At 37.7% G+C, this 16,746-nt stretch overlaps 1 protein-coding gene across 4 annotated transcripts in view; it reads left to right on the top strand.

Annotated features, from left to right (window-relative positions):
• Positions 1–15,851, top strand: part of KYAT3 (kynurenine aminotransferase 3) — a 69,627-nt gene extending 53,776 nt beyond the window's left edge. For all 4 annotated transcript variants that reach the window (XM_063625362.1, XM_063625361.1, XM_063625363.1 and 1 more), the window contains 4 exons: positions 2,363–2,549; positions 8,197–8,270; positions 8,529–8,615; positions 15,387–15,851. In XM_063625362.1, coding sequence (XP_063481432.1) covers positions 2,363–2,549; positions 8,197–8,270; positions 8,529–8,615; positions 15,387–15,449 — 411 coding nt within the window. In that variant the 3' untranslated portion in view covers positions 15,450–15,851. The remainder of the gene's footprint in view (positions 1–2,362; positions 2,550–8,196; positions 8,271–8,528; positions 8,616–15,386) is intronic.
• Positions 15,852–16,746: the final 895 nt, after the last annotated feature.

The raw sequence follows: 16,746 nt of genomic DNA, 5'->3' as shown, positions 1-16,746 counted from the left end.
ATTTATTATGGAAATAGGGATTTAGTTACCATCATTCTATGGATAATCAAAATGCTGAAAAAAATAGTATTTTTCTAGAAGGCAGTTAAAAGGGCAAAATAACCAGGCACAATGGCTCACGCCTATAATCCCAACACTTTGGGAGGCCAAGGCGGGCAGATCACCTGAGGCCAGGAGTTCGAGACCAGCCTGGCCAACATGGTGAAACCCCGTCTCTACTAAAAGTACAAAAATTAGCTGGGCGTGGTGGTGGGCGCCTGTAATCCCAGCTACTCAGGGGGCTGAGGCAGGAGAATTGCCTGAATCCAGGAGACAGAGGTTGCAGGAGCCGAGATTGTGCCACTACACTCCAGCCTGGGCAACAAGAGCAAGACTTCGTTTCAAAAAAAAAAAGAAAAGAAAGAAAAAAAAGATGTTGATAGATATGAAGAAGAAAGATAAAATAGTGAAGAGGAAGGATATAAAGCTCCAGGTGGGAGATATACGGTGTTAAATAGAGTAATCTTTGAAAGCCTCCCTGATAAGGTAACATTTGAACAACTAACTGAAGGAGATTAAGCAGCCACATGGTTACCTAGAGAAAAACCCCTTTGGACAGAGAGAACAACAAGTGGAAAGGTCCAGTGGTAGACAGCCTGGCTGGCATGTTAATATCAGAGAACAGCACAGAGACTGGAGTGGAATGATCGAGAGAAGAGTAGGAAAAGCTAAGATCAGAGAGGTAGCTGGGAGTCCAGTGGAGCTGGGCCATGCACGTCACTGTAAGGACTGAGTGAGATGGGAAGTCACTAGAGAGTTTTGAGCTCAGGAGTGACTTGGTCTGGCTTGTGTTAGCAAACGGACTCTGACTGCCTCATTGAGTGAGAAAGCTGTTACGGTGATCCAAGAGAGAAATGCCAGTGCATTGAACCAAGATGGGGATGGTAGAAGCAGTAAAAAGTGATTGGAATCTGAATATATTTTGAAAGTAGAGCCAACATTATTTGTCAATAGGTTACATATGGGATATGTGAAAAAGAAAGGAGTCCAGGATAATGCGGTAGTTAGAATGGATGTTTGTGTCTCCTTATACTTTGAATTTTCTAAGGCAGTATCTCCTATAGTAAATGAACAAGTTGCCAAGAGAAAAAAAAAGATATAGCTAAGAATGCAGAACATCTTTTTCTGAACCCTCTTATTCTGCATTTCAGCTAGGTGCTCTGTTTTGTCCTGGGACAACCATGTTTGGTTCCAGGAAACCACAGATTTCCAGGCTAAGGATCCTTATTTTCTAAGATTTTGTAGTACTGGAGATTTATTACTAATTCTGTTTTACTGCATTCTTTTAGCATAAAATCTTCTCTGTGATCTTGCTCCTCTCTGTCTCCCGTCTCATCTCTTGCCACACAGTCTCTCTTACCTGCCTGATCCTTAATGTCTTCGTTGGACTGGGTGGCTTATAAACGACAGAAACTTATTTCTCCCTGCTCTGGAGGCAGCAAAGTCCAAGATAAGGCACCAGCAGATTTGGTGTCTGGTGGGGACATGCTTCTTCATGGATGGTACCTTTTGCTGTGTCCTTACGTGGTGGAAGGAGCAAGCTAACCCTCCTTTGTAAGGGCACTAATCCTGTTCCTGAGGGCTCTACCCTTCTGCCCTAATCACCTCCTAAAGGCCCCACCTCCTAATACCATCACCTTGGGGTTTATGATTTTAAGATATGAATGTGAGAGTGGCCACAAACATTCAGTCCACTGTACTTAACAACATTGGCTTTTCCCTTGGCCCAGTTTGCTGTCCTGGCTCTTGAAAACAGGTAGAGGAATTATTGTAGATGTTCCAGAAACTCACTTCTAGTCCGTCTTACACTTTGACCACCTTCCTGGCATATGAATAATTCCAGCAAGGATTTCCACACCTATGGAGAATAAGAAAGGCACTTTTCTCCTTTGCACAGTAGGTGAGCTTTCATTTCCACTCTGTCGCCAAATGTAATGGTGACAGGCTGACTACTCTCTGGTTGTTCTTCTGACTTAGATTTAGCAAGTCATTCTACAACTCACCTCAGCAGAAAATATCTTAATGTCTTTTTGTTTCCAAGCAAGCCACCTTTATGTAACAGCTCTTTTTCAATTTGAATTTTCAGGACTCATTCTCAGTTCTTCTGAGATGAGATTTAATCATTTAGGTATAACTGATTCCTCCATTAACCTCATAAACCTATAGAGTTTAATATAGCTTCACAGGAATTCAACTGTTATTTCCTGATTGACCTCTTTGCCAAAAATTTTACTCAGATCATCTCTATTTATTATACCAATAAACTAAGCAATAAGTAACATTGCCATATTCCTTTTCATATTTTTAAATTCTTAACAAACAGGAAGCCTTGGCTCAAGCTTTCTGGATTGACATCAAGCGCATGGATGACCCAGAATGTTACTTTAATTCTTTGCCAAAAGAGTTAGAAGTAAAAAGAGATCGGATGGTACGTTTACTTGAAAGTGTTGGCCTAAAACCCATAGTTCCTGATGGAGGATACTTCATCATCGCTGATGTGTCTTTGCTAGGTTTGTAAAGGCTTTTATTATTTCAACCGTACGGAAACTTATGTGTGAAATTATATCAGAATTATGGAGAAAAGATTGGTGTCAAAGCCACAGCAGCATTTTATCTGTGGAGAAGGATGGATTTTTGCAATGTCTACATTTTCTATAATTTTCTTTACTTTTAGGTCTTTTACCTTAAATGTGACCATTGTTAAATTGTGTTGTTCTAGTTAGTCTATTACACATAGGATTTGCTATCACTCTCTTCTGGTGTGTAATTTTAAAACTTAAGTGTGTGAAATAGTATTATATACTCAGTGTTCATTTGAGTAAAATTGTAGTTTCCTTTTTACTTAACAAGATATACTATTTCATTAGAAAAATATCTAGAAATTTTGAAGCTATCAGGGAATATTTGCCATTTTAGAATGTACTGAAATAAAATAAATGGGAGAATAACACTTATTTAGGGTCTACTTTGTGCCACGTACTCAAAACACCCTTTTGAAGAAAACATTAGCTCCATTTTTGCAGGTAAGAAGATTTAGAAAGTTTTAAATAGCTTCCCTGAAGTCACACAGCTAGATTCTAAATAGTTCTGTTTCCAAAAAGCATTGGTTTTTATATTACCTAAAGCTGTTATATGTAATTCTGACATGCCATACAAATCTAAAGTTAGAAGCATGATAATGTGTCATATATAACTTTTCTTTAAAAAAAAATTAATAGTAAACCTTGAAGCCTAATTTATCACGACAGAAATTACAGCCATTCTAAATATAGCTTTAAATGTTTCAAAATTTTATTACAATGAAGTTATATGCCAATGAACTTGAAAAACTGGAGTGTTTTATTTATACCAAATTGTATAAAGCTGGAAAGAGTAAAGGAAATTTTCAATTATATAACAAAACACTGATTATATTTTTTAACTTTACATCCTTCACATAGGAGTTTGTTTTGTTTTGTTTTGTTTTGTTTTGTTTTGTTTTGTTTTGTTTTGTTTGAGGCAGGATCTGGCCCTGTCACCCAGGCTGGAGTGCAGTGGCATGATCTCAGCTCACTGCAACCTCTGCCTCCTGGGCTCAAGCCATCCCGCCACCTGAGTCTCCTGAGTAGCTGGGAACACAGGCATGCACCCACCATACCTAGCTAATTTTTAAATTTTTTTTAGAGACGAGGTTTTGCCACATTTCCCAGGCTGGTCATGAATTCCTGAGCTTAATGAGTGATCCACCTGCCTCGGCCTCCCAAAGTGCTGGGATTACAGGCATGAGCCACTGGCTGAGTTCTTTCTTACTATAAGCATTTGATGCTAGCAATTTTTACTTGTAATAGTTCATTATCATCTTAGCAAATTTCAGAAAAGTAAGGTGTTATGATTTTCCTGTAATTTGATCTTCACGTCTGTGTCTCTGGAAAGTGGCTATAAACTCTAGCTGTTCCCTGATGGGGCTCCAGGGGGAGGTCCTGGATGTTTGCAGTGTGCCTTTCACGGGCTACTTGTTTATCCTGGCAGATGGCCTGATGTTAAGTGTCTGACCCATGACCAGACATCCCTGGAAGCTGGTTTATACTGGCAGACACCCTTGTGGCTCTTGTCTGACCTGTATCCAGTTTATTTCCACAGAGATAGCCACTCTCTAGGAGGAGGAGAGTTAGGGTCCAGTGTGTTGGTTAGTTGGGACACAGGGGAGGCAGCAGGCCTCCCGGGACCAATGGGAAGTGAGGAGTGGTCCAGGATATACACACTCAACCAGCAGGTGGGGAACAGAGAGAGAGTGGGATCTGTGGGCCAAAGCCTTTTTGGGGGCCCAGGGTGTTACCCAAGCAGCTTTCCTGCAGAGACTTCTAACAGATGGGTTTAGAGCAAGCAGGCACAAGCTCACGGTGTCAGGCTGTGACTGAGAGGTGGTCACTGTGGCATATCTAGGCAGTCCATGAGGAGGGTGGGGGTCAGTGGGCAAGTAAAGTGGGTTGTATCTAGCTGTCCCACAGTGAGGTGCTCGCCAGGAGGTGGTTGTCTCAGGCAGATATCTGAATCAACTACACTGAGGAACTGTGAGGAGGAAGAGAAGTGGAGATTGTGTGAAGGGTGACTAACCCCTGCTTCTGGTATAAGAAAGACCAACTTATATTCATAATGGGTGCCAAGGCAACATACAGCCATAAGAATTCATTACGTGAGGTTTGGCTCAAACTGAAACACTCCCCTTCCTTTCACATTAGCTTATTTCTTCATTTGTTGTGAGAGAAGAGGCTTTGACAAGCAAAGATTCCTGCAGTCCTATTGCCGTAGAGCTGTATTTAGCAGGCTCCCAAGCTCTGTGCTTATATAAAACCCCTTAAGGTGTTCTAGACTCTGAGATTTGGGAAGTGCCTTTTCTATATTGAGTCTAAATGTGCAGTTCATTTTATGAAATGATAAAAAGAAATATTAGCACAGTTGTCATCACTTATATTTTTGCCTTTGAATCATAAATCCACAGGATTTCCATATGAATTATTATTTTTTTAAAAGAACATTTATACTTTATATGCTTCCAAAAGGAATGTGAGCCTACTCCTATTAATAGTTTTCTATGCAGTAATATATAAATAGAAATGATTGTATCTAAATCAAAAATCAATGACACATGGCCAGTGCAGTGACTCCTGACTGTAATCCCAGCACTTTGGGAGGCCAAGGCGGGAGGATTGCTTGAGCCTGGGAGTTCAAGACCAGCCTGGGCAACATAGTGAGATCCTGTCTCTTAAATTAAAAAAAAAAAAATCAGTGACACATGAGGGGAAGAAAGCAAATATTTCAGTCACCTAGGTTCACATAGTATTGTAATTAGCATTAACTTGAGACTAAACTTCCTGACAGTAAAGGCAAACAGAAAAATGAAATTAGTTGCATAGTTTTTGAATAAAAGGAAACTTAGCTTTTTAGATAAGAACAATTCTTTCCTGGAACCAAATTTTTCCAGATATGAAACTCGATTTATCACATTGTGACATTAACTATCAAAAGAACAGTGATAAAACTCAGAATATTACATTAAGCTCCTAATTAGTTTCCATTTCTTTCCTCAGTCAGTCCATTCTATATGCAATACTAATTTAGGTCTTAGATCTTGAACTAGTGTGGTGATAATAGGAGCAAAAAGGATTTTGGTTAGGAAAGCTTTTCTGATAATGAAAACAAGATTTTTTTTATGGTCTTCCTTCACTCATGTGGAAAAATGTTAATGTCCACAAAACCTTCCTACATATAAAGAAATTTATGTTTTGTTTTACCTTTTCATCTGCTTAATTTGCAATGTGATAATTCTTCCATATACTAAAAGTTGGCCCATAAACTAGAGATAAAAACAAAAACTTATTTAATCGTAGCTTGAGAAAAAAAGTAAACCATAATATTCATGAAAACAGTAATTACTTCCTTTTACAATTAATAGTAAGGGCTGACTAGTTAATATTTATTGAGAATTTATGATACGGTATGAATTACATCAGGAGCTTTGCAAATATATTCTCACCAAAGCTGTATGAAATTGGTGCTATTATATCACTATTGATAGAGAAGAGGAGATAGAGAATCAAGTAATTTACTGAAGTTAATCAACTAATAAGCTGGCCTCTGAATCCAGTAATTAGAAGACAAGATTTCAAATGAGATTATTACAGTTTTTCTAGTGAAATAATAGGATCCAAAATTATGGAGGAGATAGTAAGAATGCAAAAACAAATTTGGGCCTTCATAGATTACTTAAATATGCTCACACATTTGATTTAAACTCTTACTGTCAATAAAGAAAGACTTTATTTAGTTCCCTTGAGGATGTCTGGCTGAGGCATGTCAAAAGAAATAGATTCCAACTTCCTTCTGATTATAAAACGTTTATGATTATATTTATTCCCTTCTTTCCTTTTTCAGCATCATGGTATTACATTACTTTTTTCTGGCAGGGCACCATGGCTCATGCCTGTAATCCCAGCACTTTGGGAGGCCGAGGCGGGTGTATCACTTGAGGTCAGGAGTTTGAGACCAGCCTGACCAACATGGTAAAACTCCATCTCTACTAAAAATACAAAGATTAGCCAGGTGTAGTGGCGCACGCCTGTAATCCCAGCTGCTCGGGAGGCTAAGGCAGGAGAATTGCTTGAACCCAGGAGGTGGAGGTTGCAGTGAGCCGAGATCGTGCCATTGCACTCCAGCCTGGGTAACAAGAGCAAAACTCCATGTCAAAAAATAAATAAATAAATAAATTCCTTTTGTCTAAGCTCTACAAGAATAAATGAGTAGTACAGTGTCAATTAGAATTAGTTAATAATCCTCTTCTACTCCCTTAGGTATTCACTCCTTTCTCTGGCTACCTGTGTACCTTCAATACACTGCTGTTGTATACCTGTCACATGGAATTTTTACATAATTTACAATTAGACTAAGTTTCTTAGCTGGTATTTTTGTTAGGGCCAAACCTGAATTACATATAAATACCTTGAAATAATAATTTAACTTCCTTATCTGTAAACAGAGGATTATCATTACCTCTCAGAATTGTGGTAACAACTAAATGAGATGATCATGTAACATGCTTAACCAATAATAAATGTTCAATAAATTGCAGTTTGTTGTTAGCATTATTACTTGGAAATTTTATGTTCTCCTTAAAACACGGGAGAATGGAGATTAAAATATCAGGTAAAAGGATATTAGGGCTTTGTTTTAAAAATACAGGTGAACCTTTCTTCAGTGTCAAAGGTTTTACATGATTAATTTGAAAAGAACCACTAGTATTTAGTGTATAGAAGAAAGAAGTAAGATATCTGCGTCAATTTGTTTTCAGCAATAAATTATAAAATTTCCTGGATGACGATAACCATCAACATTAGTTGCTTTAGGGCATTCAAGAAGATCGAAGAGTACAAGTCAACAAAGTTGAAACAATATGAAATGTGGATTGCTGAAACTGAATGCCAGAGATATATCTTGCCCAGACCTTAAAGCAAGATTGAGGCAAGAGCATGTAGGACTATATATTTGACTTTTTCAGAAATTTAAAAAACAGTATAATATATGGGAGCAAGAGAAGAAAAATAAGAGTAGCATTTGGAAGATCTAAACAGATATCCTGTATTTATAAATAATGCATAATATTAATTTATTCATTCAACAAATATACTTTTTGTCACTTATGTGCTAGACACTGACCTAGGGGTTGGGAATACGATAGGTTACCAAACAGACACTTTGCTTTTGTGGAACTTATAGTCTAATGAGTGGCTATGTGGCAATATAATCATTATTGATGAATACTTATAAATTTAGCAGTTATTTCCTTAGTAATGATCATAGAATCTTATTTCTCAATGGAAAGGCATCCCTCCTCTGCCCTTCACCTTTTCTACTCTCTTCCTGTGCTGAAAGCTGCATGTATAAGCCTAATCACCCTGATGTATATGTGAGTACTGCCTTAGACTCTCAGTAAAGCTCTGTGAATTCACTTCCCACCCCACCGTACAGTGTGAGACTCCAGCATATTCTGTGACTATGTTCTGAGAAAATTCTAAACCAAGCTAATTTAAATAGGAGAAAATGTTGAATCTTGACAGACTTAAATGAAATACATGTTGCATCAGATGAAATTCATAGGCCACCTAATTTTCATTGTGGTTTTAGATCCAGACCTCTCTGATATGAAGAATAATGAGCCTTATGACTATAAGTTTGTGAAATGGATGACTAAACATAAGGTAATGTTTATTGTTCTTTGCAAGATTCTATTATATTTTATAGTTAATTTATGAAGGAAATCTGCTGGTATGCTTTCAAATCAATCAAATGTAACATTGTTATATGATACTCCACTTGTGGCTTTTAAAAGCATTTTTCTTTTTGGAAATTATTGTGACTATTTAAAAGTATCTAGTTGCCTCTAGTATCTGTAGTACCAAAATTAATATTTGAAGTGTAAGTAGTTTTCTTATTATATGTTTCTATTTATTTTTCAGAAACTATCAGCCATCCCCGTTTCAGCATTCTGTAACTCAGAGACTAAATCACAGTTTGAGAAGTTTGTGCGATTTTGCTTCATTAAAGTAAGTTCCCTGCTCTATTGAAAACACATATATAGTATCCTCATTTCAATTTTTAAAGGATATATAGTATCCTCATTTCAATTTTTCTATTTTCTTTTGTCTCTAAAAATGATATGCTTATATGCAGTTTTTAAATTTTGGCTTACGGCTTTAAAATTCACTGCTTACTGGCCAGGCACAGTGGCTCATGCCTGTAATCGCAGCACTTTGGGAGGCCAAGGCAGGCAGATCACGAGGTCAGGAGATCGAGATCATCCTGGCTAACACAGTGAAACCCCATCTCTACTAAAAATACAAAAAATTAACTGGGCATGGTGGCAGGCGCTTGTAGTCCCAGCTACTAGGGAGGCTGAGGCAGGAGAATGGCGTGAACCCACGAGGCAGAGCTTGCAGTGAGCCGAGATGGCGCCACTGCACTCCAGCCTGGGCAACAGAGCGAGACTCCATCTCAAAAAAAAAAAATTAATTGCTTACCAAAATAAAATTCAACACTTTTTGAAAGAAGACAACATAATACAGATCCCTTACCATGTAATATGACAATTTCTAGCTTACAATGAAAAATTACTAGACATGGGAAAACACAAGAAAATATGACCTGTAGCAAAGAAAAAAAAGAAGTTAATAGAAATAGGCCTAAAGGTGACCCAGATCTAGAAATTAGCAGACAAGGACTTTAAAGCAAACATTTGAAGTATGTTTAAGAAATTAGACGAAAACGTGGTTATAATAAGTGAACAGAGAGATTCAAACTATTAAAAAAAAAGAACTAAATGGAAATTCAAGAACTTAAAAGTATAATATCTGCTATGAAATACTTATGGTGCTAACAGAGTATTGAAGATGTCAGAAAAAAAGGGTTAACTTGAATACAGATTTATAGAAATCATCCGATCTGAAAAAAAGAGAAATATTATTTTTAAAAACGGAACACAACCTTAGGTCTATTAGACAATACCAAGTGATAATATATGTGTCATTGGAGAACCAAGAAAAAAAAGAGAGAGAATATGACAGAAAAAATATTTTAAGGAATAATAGTCAAAATGTTCCCATATTTGGTGAAAAGCAACTTATGTCTAAAAAGTTCAATGAACTACAACAGGATAAATATTTTAAAAGCACAACTAGGTACATCATAAACTGCTGAAAACGAAAGTGAAGATATTAAAGGCAGCCAGAGGTCAGGTGTAGTGGCTCATGCCTATAATCCCAACATGTTGGGAGACCAAGGCGGGAGGATTGCTTGAGTCCAGGAGTTCAAGACCAGCCTGGGAAACGTAATGAGATCCTCTCTTTATACAAAAATATTTTTAATTAGCCAGGCTTGCTGGCACATGCCTGTGGTACTCGCTACTCAGGAGTTTATGGTACAAGGATCGCATGAGCCCAGCACGTCCAGGTAGAAATGTTAACTAACTTCTTATCAGAAACAATGGAGACCAGAATACAATGAAATAACATCTTCTGAGCACTGACATAAAAAAAAAAATAACAGCCTAGAATGCTATATCTAGGAAAATATCGTTTAAAAATGAAAATGAAGTAGATATCCCTGACAAATGAAAGCTGAGAGATTTATCACCATCAAACTTCTCCTTTTTAAAAAGGTTCCAAGTGTGTTACTGCTGTTTTTAAAATGTTGTTGATACTGAAAATAGTCTTACTAAGATCAAGACACTCTCTCAACTCACTCATCTTTAAACCTAGTCAGAATAACATAAACACTGTTTTCAACTTTTAGAGACAACTGATAGCCAGACTTGATCAGAATAGACTATAAATGTTAACAACCTAACAATGTAAACATTCAATTGACTGAAATTTTAAAGAATGGTAATGCTATTAATATCCTTCATCTTACATTGGATTGAGAAATAGTGGTATATTATTTGAAATTGTAAACAAAACTAATAGAAGAAAGAAGTAACGTAGGACTTCCAGTTTTAAAATGGTAAACCCAGCCCTCCCCTAATCTCTTTTTAGAAATTATTTTAAAACAACTAAGAGAATAGAAAACAAATTCCCCAGTGTTTAAGGAAAGGCTGTTAAATACTGTGAAGGTGATGGTAGAGGGAAGATCCCTAGAAAGGATCCTGCTTTTACATCTTCAAATTACAGACAAAGCCAGCAGGCAGCATACTCATTATTGAGAACAATAGGAGCAGTCGATGCACTGGCAGCAGGAACTTCTCTAGACCATTTGGCGTGATGGAGGAAACAGGGCAAAAACATACAGTCATGTCATCCGGAAACTATATAAGGCAAGGTGGAAAGGAGACTCTGGTTGGTCTATAGATTTCCTCATTTACTCCTGTCATTTTGCTAAAAGCTACGTTGAAGCAATGCAGAAGAGATATATTAAACTGGGGATAGCCAATTTAATTATTTGGTAAGAAGTGTGGTCTAAAAGAACTCCCACCCGCTGAACCCTACGTCAACTGTATTAAATTTTACTATGAGACAAGGAGAATTTCTGCTCTTTTCTGGTGCTGCCTCAGCTTCTCCCTTATACAAATCAGCAAATCTATCTTCAAATCACAGACAAAGCCAGCAGGTAGCATGCTTATTACTCAGAACAATAGGTATAGTACATGCTTTGGCAGTGGAAGCTTACAAAGAGAATTCAATCAAAAATGATTAATAATCAAAGAGGAGGGGCCAGGTGCGGTGGCTCACACCTGTAATCCCATTACTTTGGGAGGCCGAGGCAGGAGTATCACTTGAGGTCAGCAGTTCACAACCAGCCTGGCCAACATGGTGAAACCCCATCTCTACTAAATATACAAAAAATTGAGGTGGGTGTGGTGGTACATGCCTGTAATCTCAGTTACTCGGGAGGCTAAGGCATGAGAATCACTTGAACCCAGGAGGCAGAGGTTGCAATGAGCTGAGATTGCTCCACTGCACTCCAGCCTGGGTGAGGGAGTCAGACTTTGTCTCAAAAAATATAATAACAATAATAGAAGAGGAACCAACTGTGAATCTATATAGGACACTATAAGGAAAAGAGAAAGGTACAAGGAAAAACAAGTGTTAGAGAATATTCGCCCCAAAAAAATGTTGCCATGGAGCAAATAAAATTAGTGCTACTTCAAATTTAAAACCTTTAAAATGAGAAAGCAGAGATATTACGAATTCAGGGAAGATAGGGTAAGATATTATAAGATCAAATGCGAGCTATCAGAGTTCAGGTAGGAAATTGAAAAGAAAAAATAAAGCTATTGGAAATTATGGTGACATTATTAATAGAAACAACACAAAGAACACTAAATACTTCTGTAAGGACATTAAGGATGGAGATAAGTGAGCAAAAGGAAGTGGAAAGGAACAAATAATTTTTCAAATATTAGGCAGAAAAATTATTGATGCAGAGGAAAAATAAAATATGTAGAGTTGCTAGAAAAAAATAAGAGCAGAACAAATGGAACCTGGATATAATAATAATTGTCACACAATTATTAACACTGAGATATACCTCGCTTGATACATTGGGCTTCAAAGACAATTCCTTTGGGCACCTAGACAATAAGATCAAGGCCTCCAGAGGGGCCAGAAGAGGAGGATCAGTATGGGCCCAGGCTCTTCTTACATCAACAGTCAATATTGGCAGATAGTGTGGAAGTAGCTGGAAGTTTCTAGGGAAAGTGGACACACCTAACTCCACCTCTTAAAAAGTCTAAAAATAAAAGAATGACAAAAACATACCAAGAAAATAGAAATTGAAAGAAAGCAGTTTGAATTCAGAGCAAAATAAAAGTGATAAAAGTAAATAAATTTAAGGCAAAAATAGCACTTTATAATATTATGGGTAAGATCCTTAGTAGTTGTTAAACTTACAAAAGTTGTCAACTTATTTCACAGTAAGGGAAATGAAAAATAGAACTGCAAATAAATTTTATCTCTTAGATTGGAAACAACCAAAACAACTAAAAAGTTTCATAAAACACTCTCACAAATTGAGAGTGGGAGTATAATTTGTAAAATCTCTATGGTGGTTAGTTTGAAAATTTCTATTTAGATGTGATTTCCCATATCCTTTGATCCAACAATTCTACTTCCACAAGTGTTTTCTTGTGGATTTATTTGCACATTTTGAATGACTTATATTCAAGGATTTTCACTGAGGCATCATTTGTAATAGCAAAATATTGTAAACAACAAAATTATTCACCAGTGGGGGCTGCTTGAATAAATGATGCTACATTCACATCAACCTAAATGTCCATCAGTGACAGATTGGGTAAAGAAAATGTGGTACATATACACCATGGACTACTATGCAGCCATAAAAAAGAATGAAGTCATGTCTTCTGCAGAAACATGGGTAGAGCTGGAGCCTATTATCCTTAGCAAACTAACACAGGAACAGAAAACCAAATACCACATGTTCTCTCTTATGAGTGGAGCCAAAAATAATGAGAACTCATGAACACAAAGAAGGGAACAACAGACACTGGGGCCTCCTTGAGGGTGGAGGGTGGGAGGAGGGAGAGGAGCAGAAAAGGTAACTATTGGGTGCTGTGCTTAATACCTGAATGATGAAATGATCTCTACAACAAACCCCTGTGACATGAGTCTACTTATGTAACAAACCTTCACATGTACCCCCAAACCTAAAATAAAAGTTAAAAATAAATAAACAAGAACAATAAAAAATATACAATTTTAAAAAGAAAGATAGATGAAAATCTCTGGAAAAATATATAACGAAATCCCAGTGTTGCCTCTGGAGAGAAAAACTGAGTGGCTGAGGAAGATAGGTGGGAAGCTGACTGACTTTAAAACAAATATTTTTAAATGCTCTCAACCGAAAAGTTTCAAGAACTTTTTTCTAAACTATTTCAGAGTAAGTCGTCAACTTAATTACTGATGATGCTCCTATCACCCCCATATACTTTCTTGTGTATTCTTCATAAACAAGACATTCTCCTCCCAAACCACAATATAACCCTCAAAATCATGAAGTTAACCTTGATACTCCATCTAATCTTCAGATCCAATTTAAATGTCATTCATTGTCCCAATAATGTCCTTTTTGTAACAATTAATTAATTAATTCAGGCTAGAATCATGCATTGCATTTAGTTGTCATGTCTCCTTCAAGCTAGAATGGTTTCTCAGTTTTCTCTGACTTTCATGATCTTGATACTTTTGAAAATTATCAATGAATTATTTTTAAGAAAGTACCTTAATTTAAGTTTGATGTTTCCTCATGCTTAGATTCAGGCTATGCACTTCGGCGGGAAACCACAGAAGGGATGATGCTCTAGCCTTTTCATTGTATCAGGTGGCACATGATTTCAATTATTCCTGTTACCAGTGATGTTAACTTTAACCACCTGATTAAGGTGGTATTTGCCAGTCTTTTCTACTATAAAGTTATACTTTTTCTTGTTAAATAGTAAATATTTTGTAGTAAAGTACTATGAAAATCCTCCATATCTCATTAAGCAATTCATTTATTAACTTATTCATATGTATCAATGTGGACTTCTGGATTTTTATTTTATAGTACAGTGGGCTATAATTTATTATTATTACTTATTTTGATACTTAGATTTTCCCAGATTTGGCCACTAGTCATGTAATTACTAATTTAATCAATACTTCTGTATGGGATCAATCTCCTGTCAAAGCCACTGTATACCCCTCACCTTCCCAGTCCCTGAGAGGATACCCTTTTCCCCCTTCAGGCTTTGACATTTTGTGCCAGGCTGCTACACTACATCTTCACCCCACCTGGGCTTTATCACCCATGCCGACCTGTCCTGTCACCCTCCTGGAGAGGTGCCCCCATCTAGGTCTCCAATACCCCATACCAGGCCACCACTGTCACCTACTACACAGAAGCCCTCCTTGCCCCTCTTGGGCACTGACACCATGCCAGATGCCTGCCTCATCTCATCCAGGCTCCAGGACCCTGCATGAGGCCACCCTACCATACAGGTGCCTCACTTACCCCACTCAGACTCTGACATCCTGTTCCAGCCAGCACTATCACCTCATGACACCCGTGCTGGCCACCCTGCTCACTCCACTCTGGCTGCAGTGTCCTGCACTACGGTCGTCAAGGCTCTCCCAGCCCCATACATGGACAGCCGCTTTGCTCAGCCTCACCTATTGGCTTTCAGACTGAATCATTCTGGTGGAGAGAGAAGACAAAGAAAAAGAAGTAGAGAAACAGAAGATTAACAACAGAAGGCTGGATTTTCTCTGCTTACACCTCTGTTTAATTTTATGCTATATGTATGAATCACCTATTCAAAAAATAAACTATTTTTCAATAATTACAACTGTGAAACCTTGAAAGCAAGGGGCAGAGTAGTGTGAATGAAGTAATTTTTTTTGTTCAGAGCAAAGTATAGATATAGTAGATAATATGTGAAGTTCACAAATAAGGAAATAGAAGCATAAGCACATTATTCGATTTTAGTGGTAACCATTAGAACTAAAACCAGGAATTGCCATAAAAGGTTATCTTGAAGGTAGAGGGAGTCACAGGAAGGGGTAGAAAAAGGGTGGAGCAGACAGCTATTATTTTTCAGTGTAAACTCTTCTGTACCCTTTGACCTGTTCTTGTAATTATAATTCATTTGGTTAACTGTTTTTCTGTTCTGGGTTCTGCTCTTGCTTTTTCACTTTGAAAATTTTTCTTCACTTGAGATCAGATATTCACTTAAATCTTCATTATGTTGTATATTTACATCTTTGCTTCATTTTGAATTTATGTCTATCTGTAATAATGATGATTATTTCATTAATTTACAGAAAGACAGCACACTGGATGCTGCTGAAGAAATCATCAAGGCATGGAGTGTACAGAAGTCTTGATTTGTGCAGAATGGATTAATGTTTCTGTTAGATGACCTAGTATGGAATTGTTACTTAGTGCTGCCACCTGCTGGATATTAAGAGATATTTCGGTACAACTGGAATTTAAATATTTCCATTGTTTTTCCAAAGCAGTTAACCCAACTCCTAACAATATTCAGGGGATCTGACCTTTTTTTTCCAGTTGAAACGTATTAACACGCCTTCCACGATCATTTTATAAGGGTCAGCATAACATAGTGGATAAGAACTGTGAGATGTTTAACCTCTCAGTAACTCGGTTCCCCCGTTATAAAATAGGAATAAAATCAGTACCTGTTTCATATGAAGGTCGTTTCTGAGAATTAAATGGACTAATGTATGCAGAAAGCCTGGCAAACAATAAACACTCATCTGACTTTAGCCGGTTTCATGTTTCCATCATTGTGTAAAAACTCCTAACCAGTTCCACCCCTCTACCACATCTATTTGTTTTGTGTACCCACCTGTAGTTCCTCCCCTTCATTTACCAATGGCCTTGAACTCTGTTCACAGTTTTGCTTCATACCCCAAGTACTGCTGTTATTTGTGTGGCTTCAGGTCCACGTGGATTAGCCAGGCTTTCCATACTTTGACCTCCTCACCTCTGTGATGTTCGCCTCCACTGCACTTCAGCCAGCTGCTTTGGTCACTCCCTGAGGCTTTTATCATTCAAGTGGGCTTCACCTTTTGAGATCACAAATTCGTCATCTCCCACTATAATGACCTATTCTTCCAGCTCATTATTGCTGTCTTGTGCACATGCTCTCCCTTTTTTTCTCTCTCTCTCTCTGTCCCTCTCTCTCTCTCCTCCATCTCCTTCTCCTCAGCTCTTTTCAAAATATCACTTCTTGGCCAGGTGCAGTGGCTCATGCCTGTAATCCCAGCACTTTGGGAGGCAGAGGCGGGTGGATCACTTGAAGTCAGGAGTTTGAGACCAGCCTGGCCAACATGGTGAAGCCCGATGTCTACTAAAAATACAAAAAAAAAAAAAATTGGCCAGGCGTGGTGGCGTATTCCTGTAATTCCAGCTACTTGGGAGGCTGAGGCAGGAGAATTGCTCGAACCTGGGAGATAGAGGCTACAGTGAGCCGAGATTGCGCCACTGCACTCCAGCCTGGGCAACAGAGTGAAACTCCATCTCACAAAAAAAAAAAAAAAATCACTTCTTTAAACTTACTATAATTTCAAATCCACTATTTCACAAAAGATTGGTCTATGACCTTCTTTCATTAGAATCTACTAGGATCCTTGTTGAAGATAGAGATTCTGGTCATCA

This window comes from Symphalangus syndactylus, chromosome 12 (assembly GCF_028878055.3).
Source record: "Symphalangus syndactylus isolate Jambi chromosome 12, NHGRI_mSymSyn1-v2.1_pri, whole genome shotgun sequence".
Lineage (NCBI taxonomy): Eukaryota > Metazoa > Chordata > Mammalia > Primates > Hylobatidae > Symphalangus > Symphalangus syndactylus.
The sequence above is the reverse complement of the archived record's forward strand: the minus strand, read 5'-3'. Positions and strand labels throughout refer to the sequence as shown.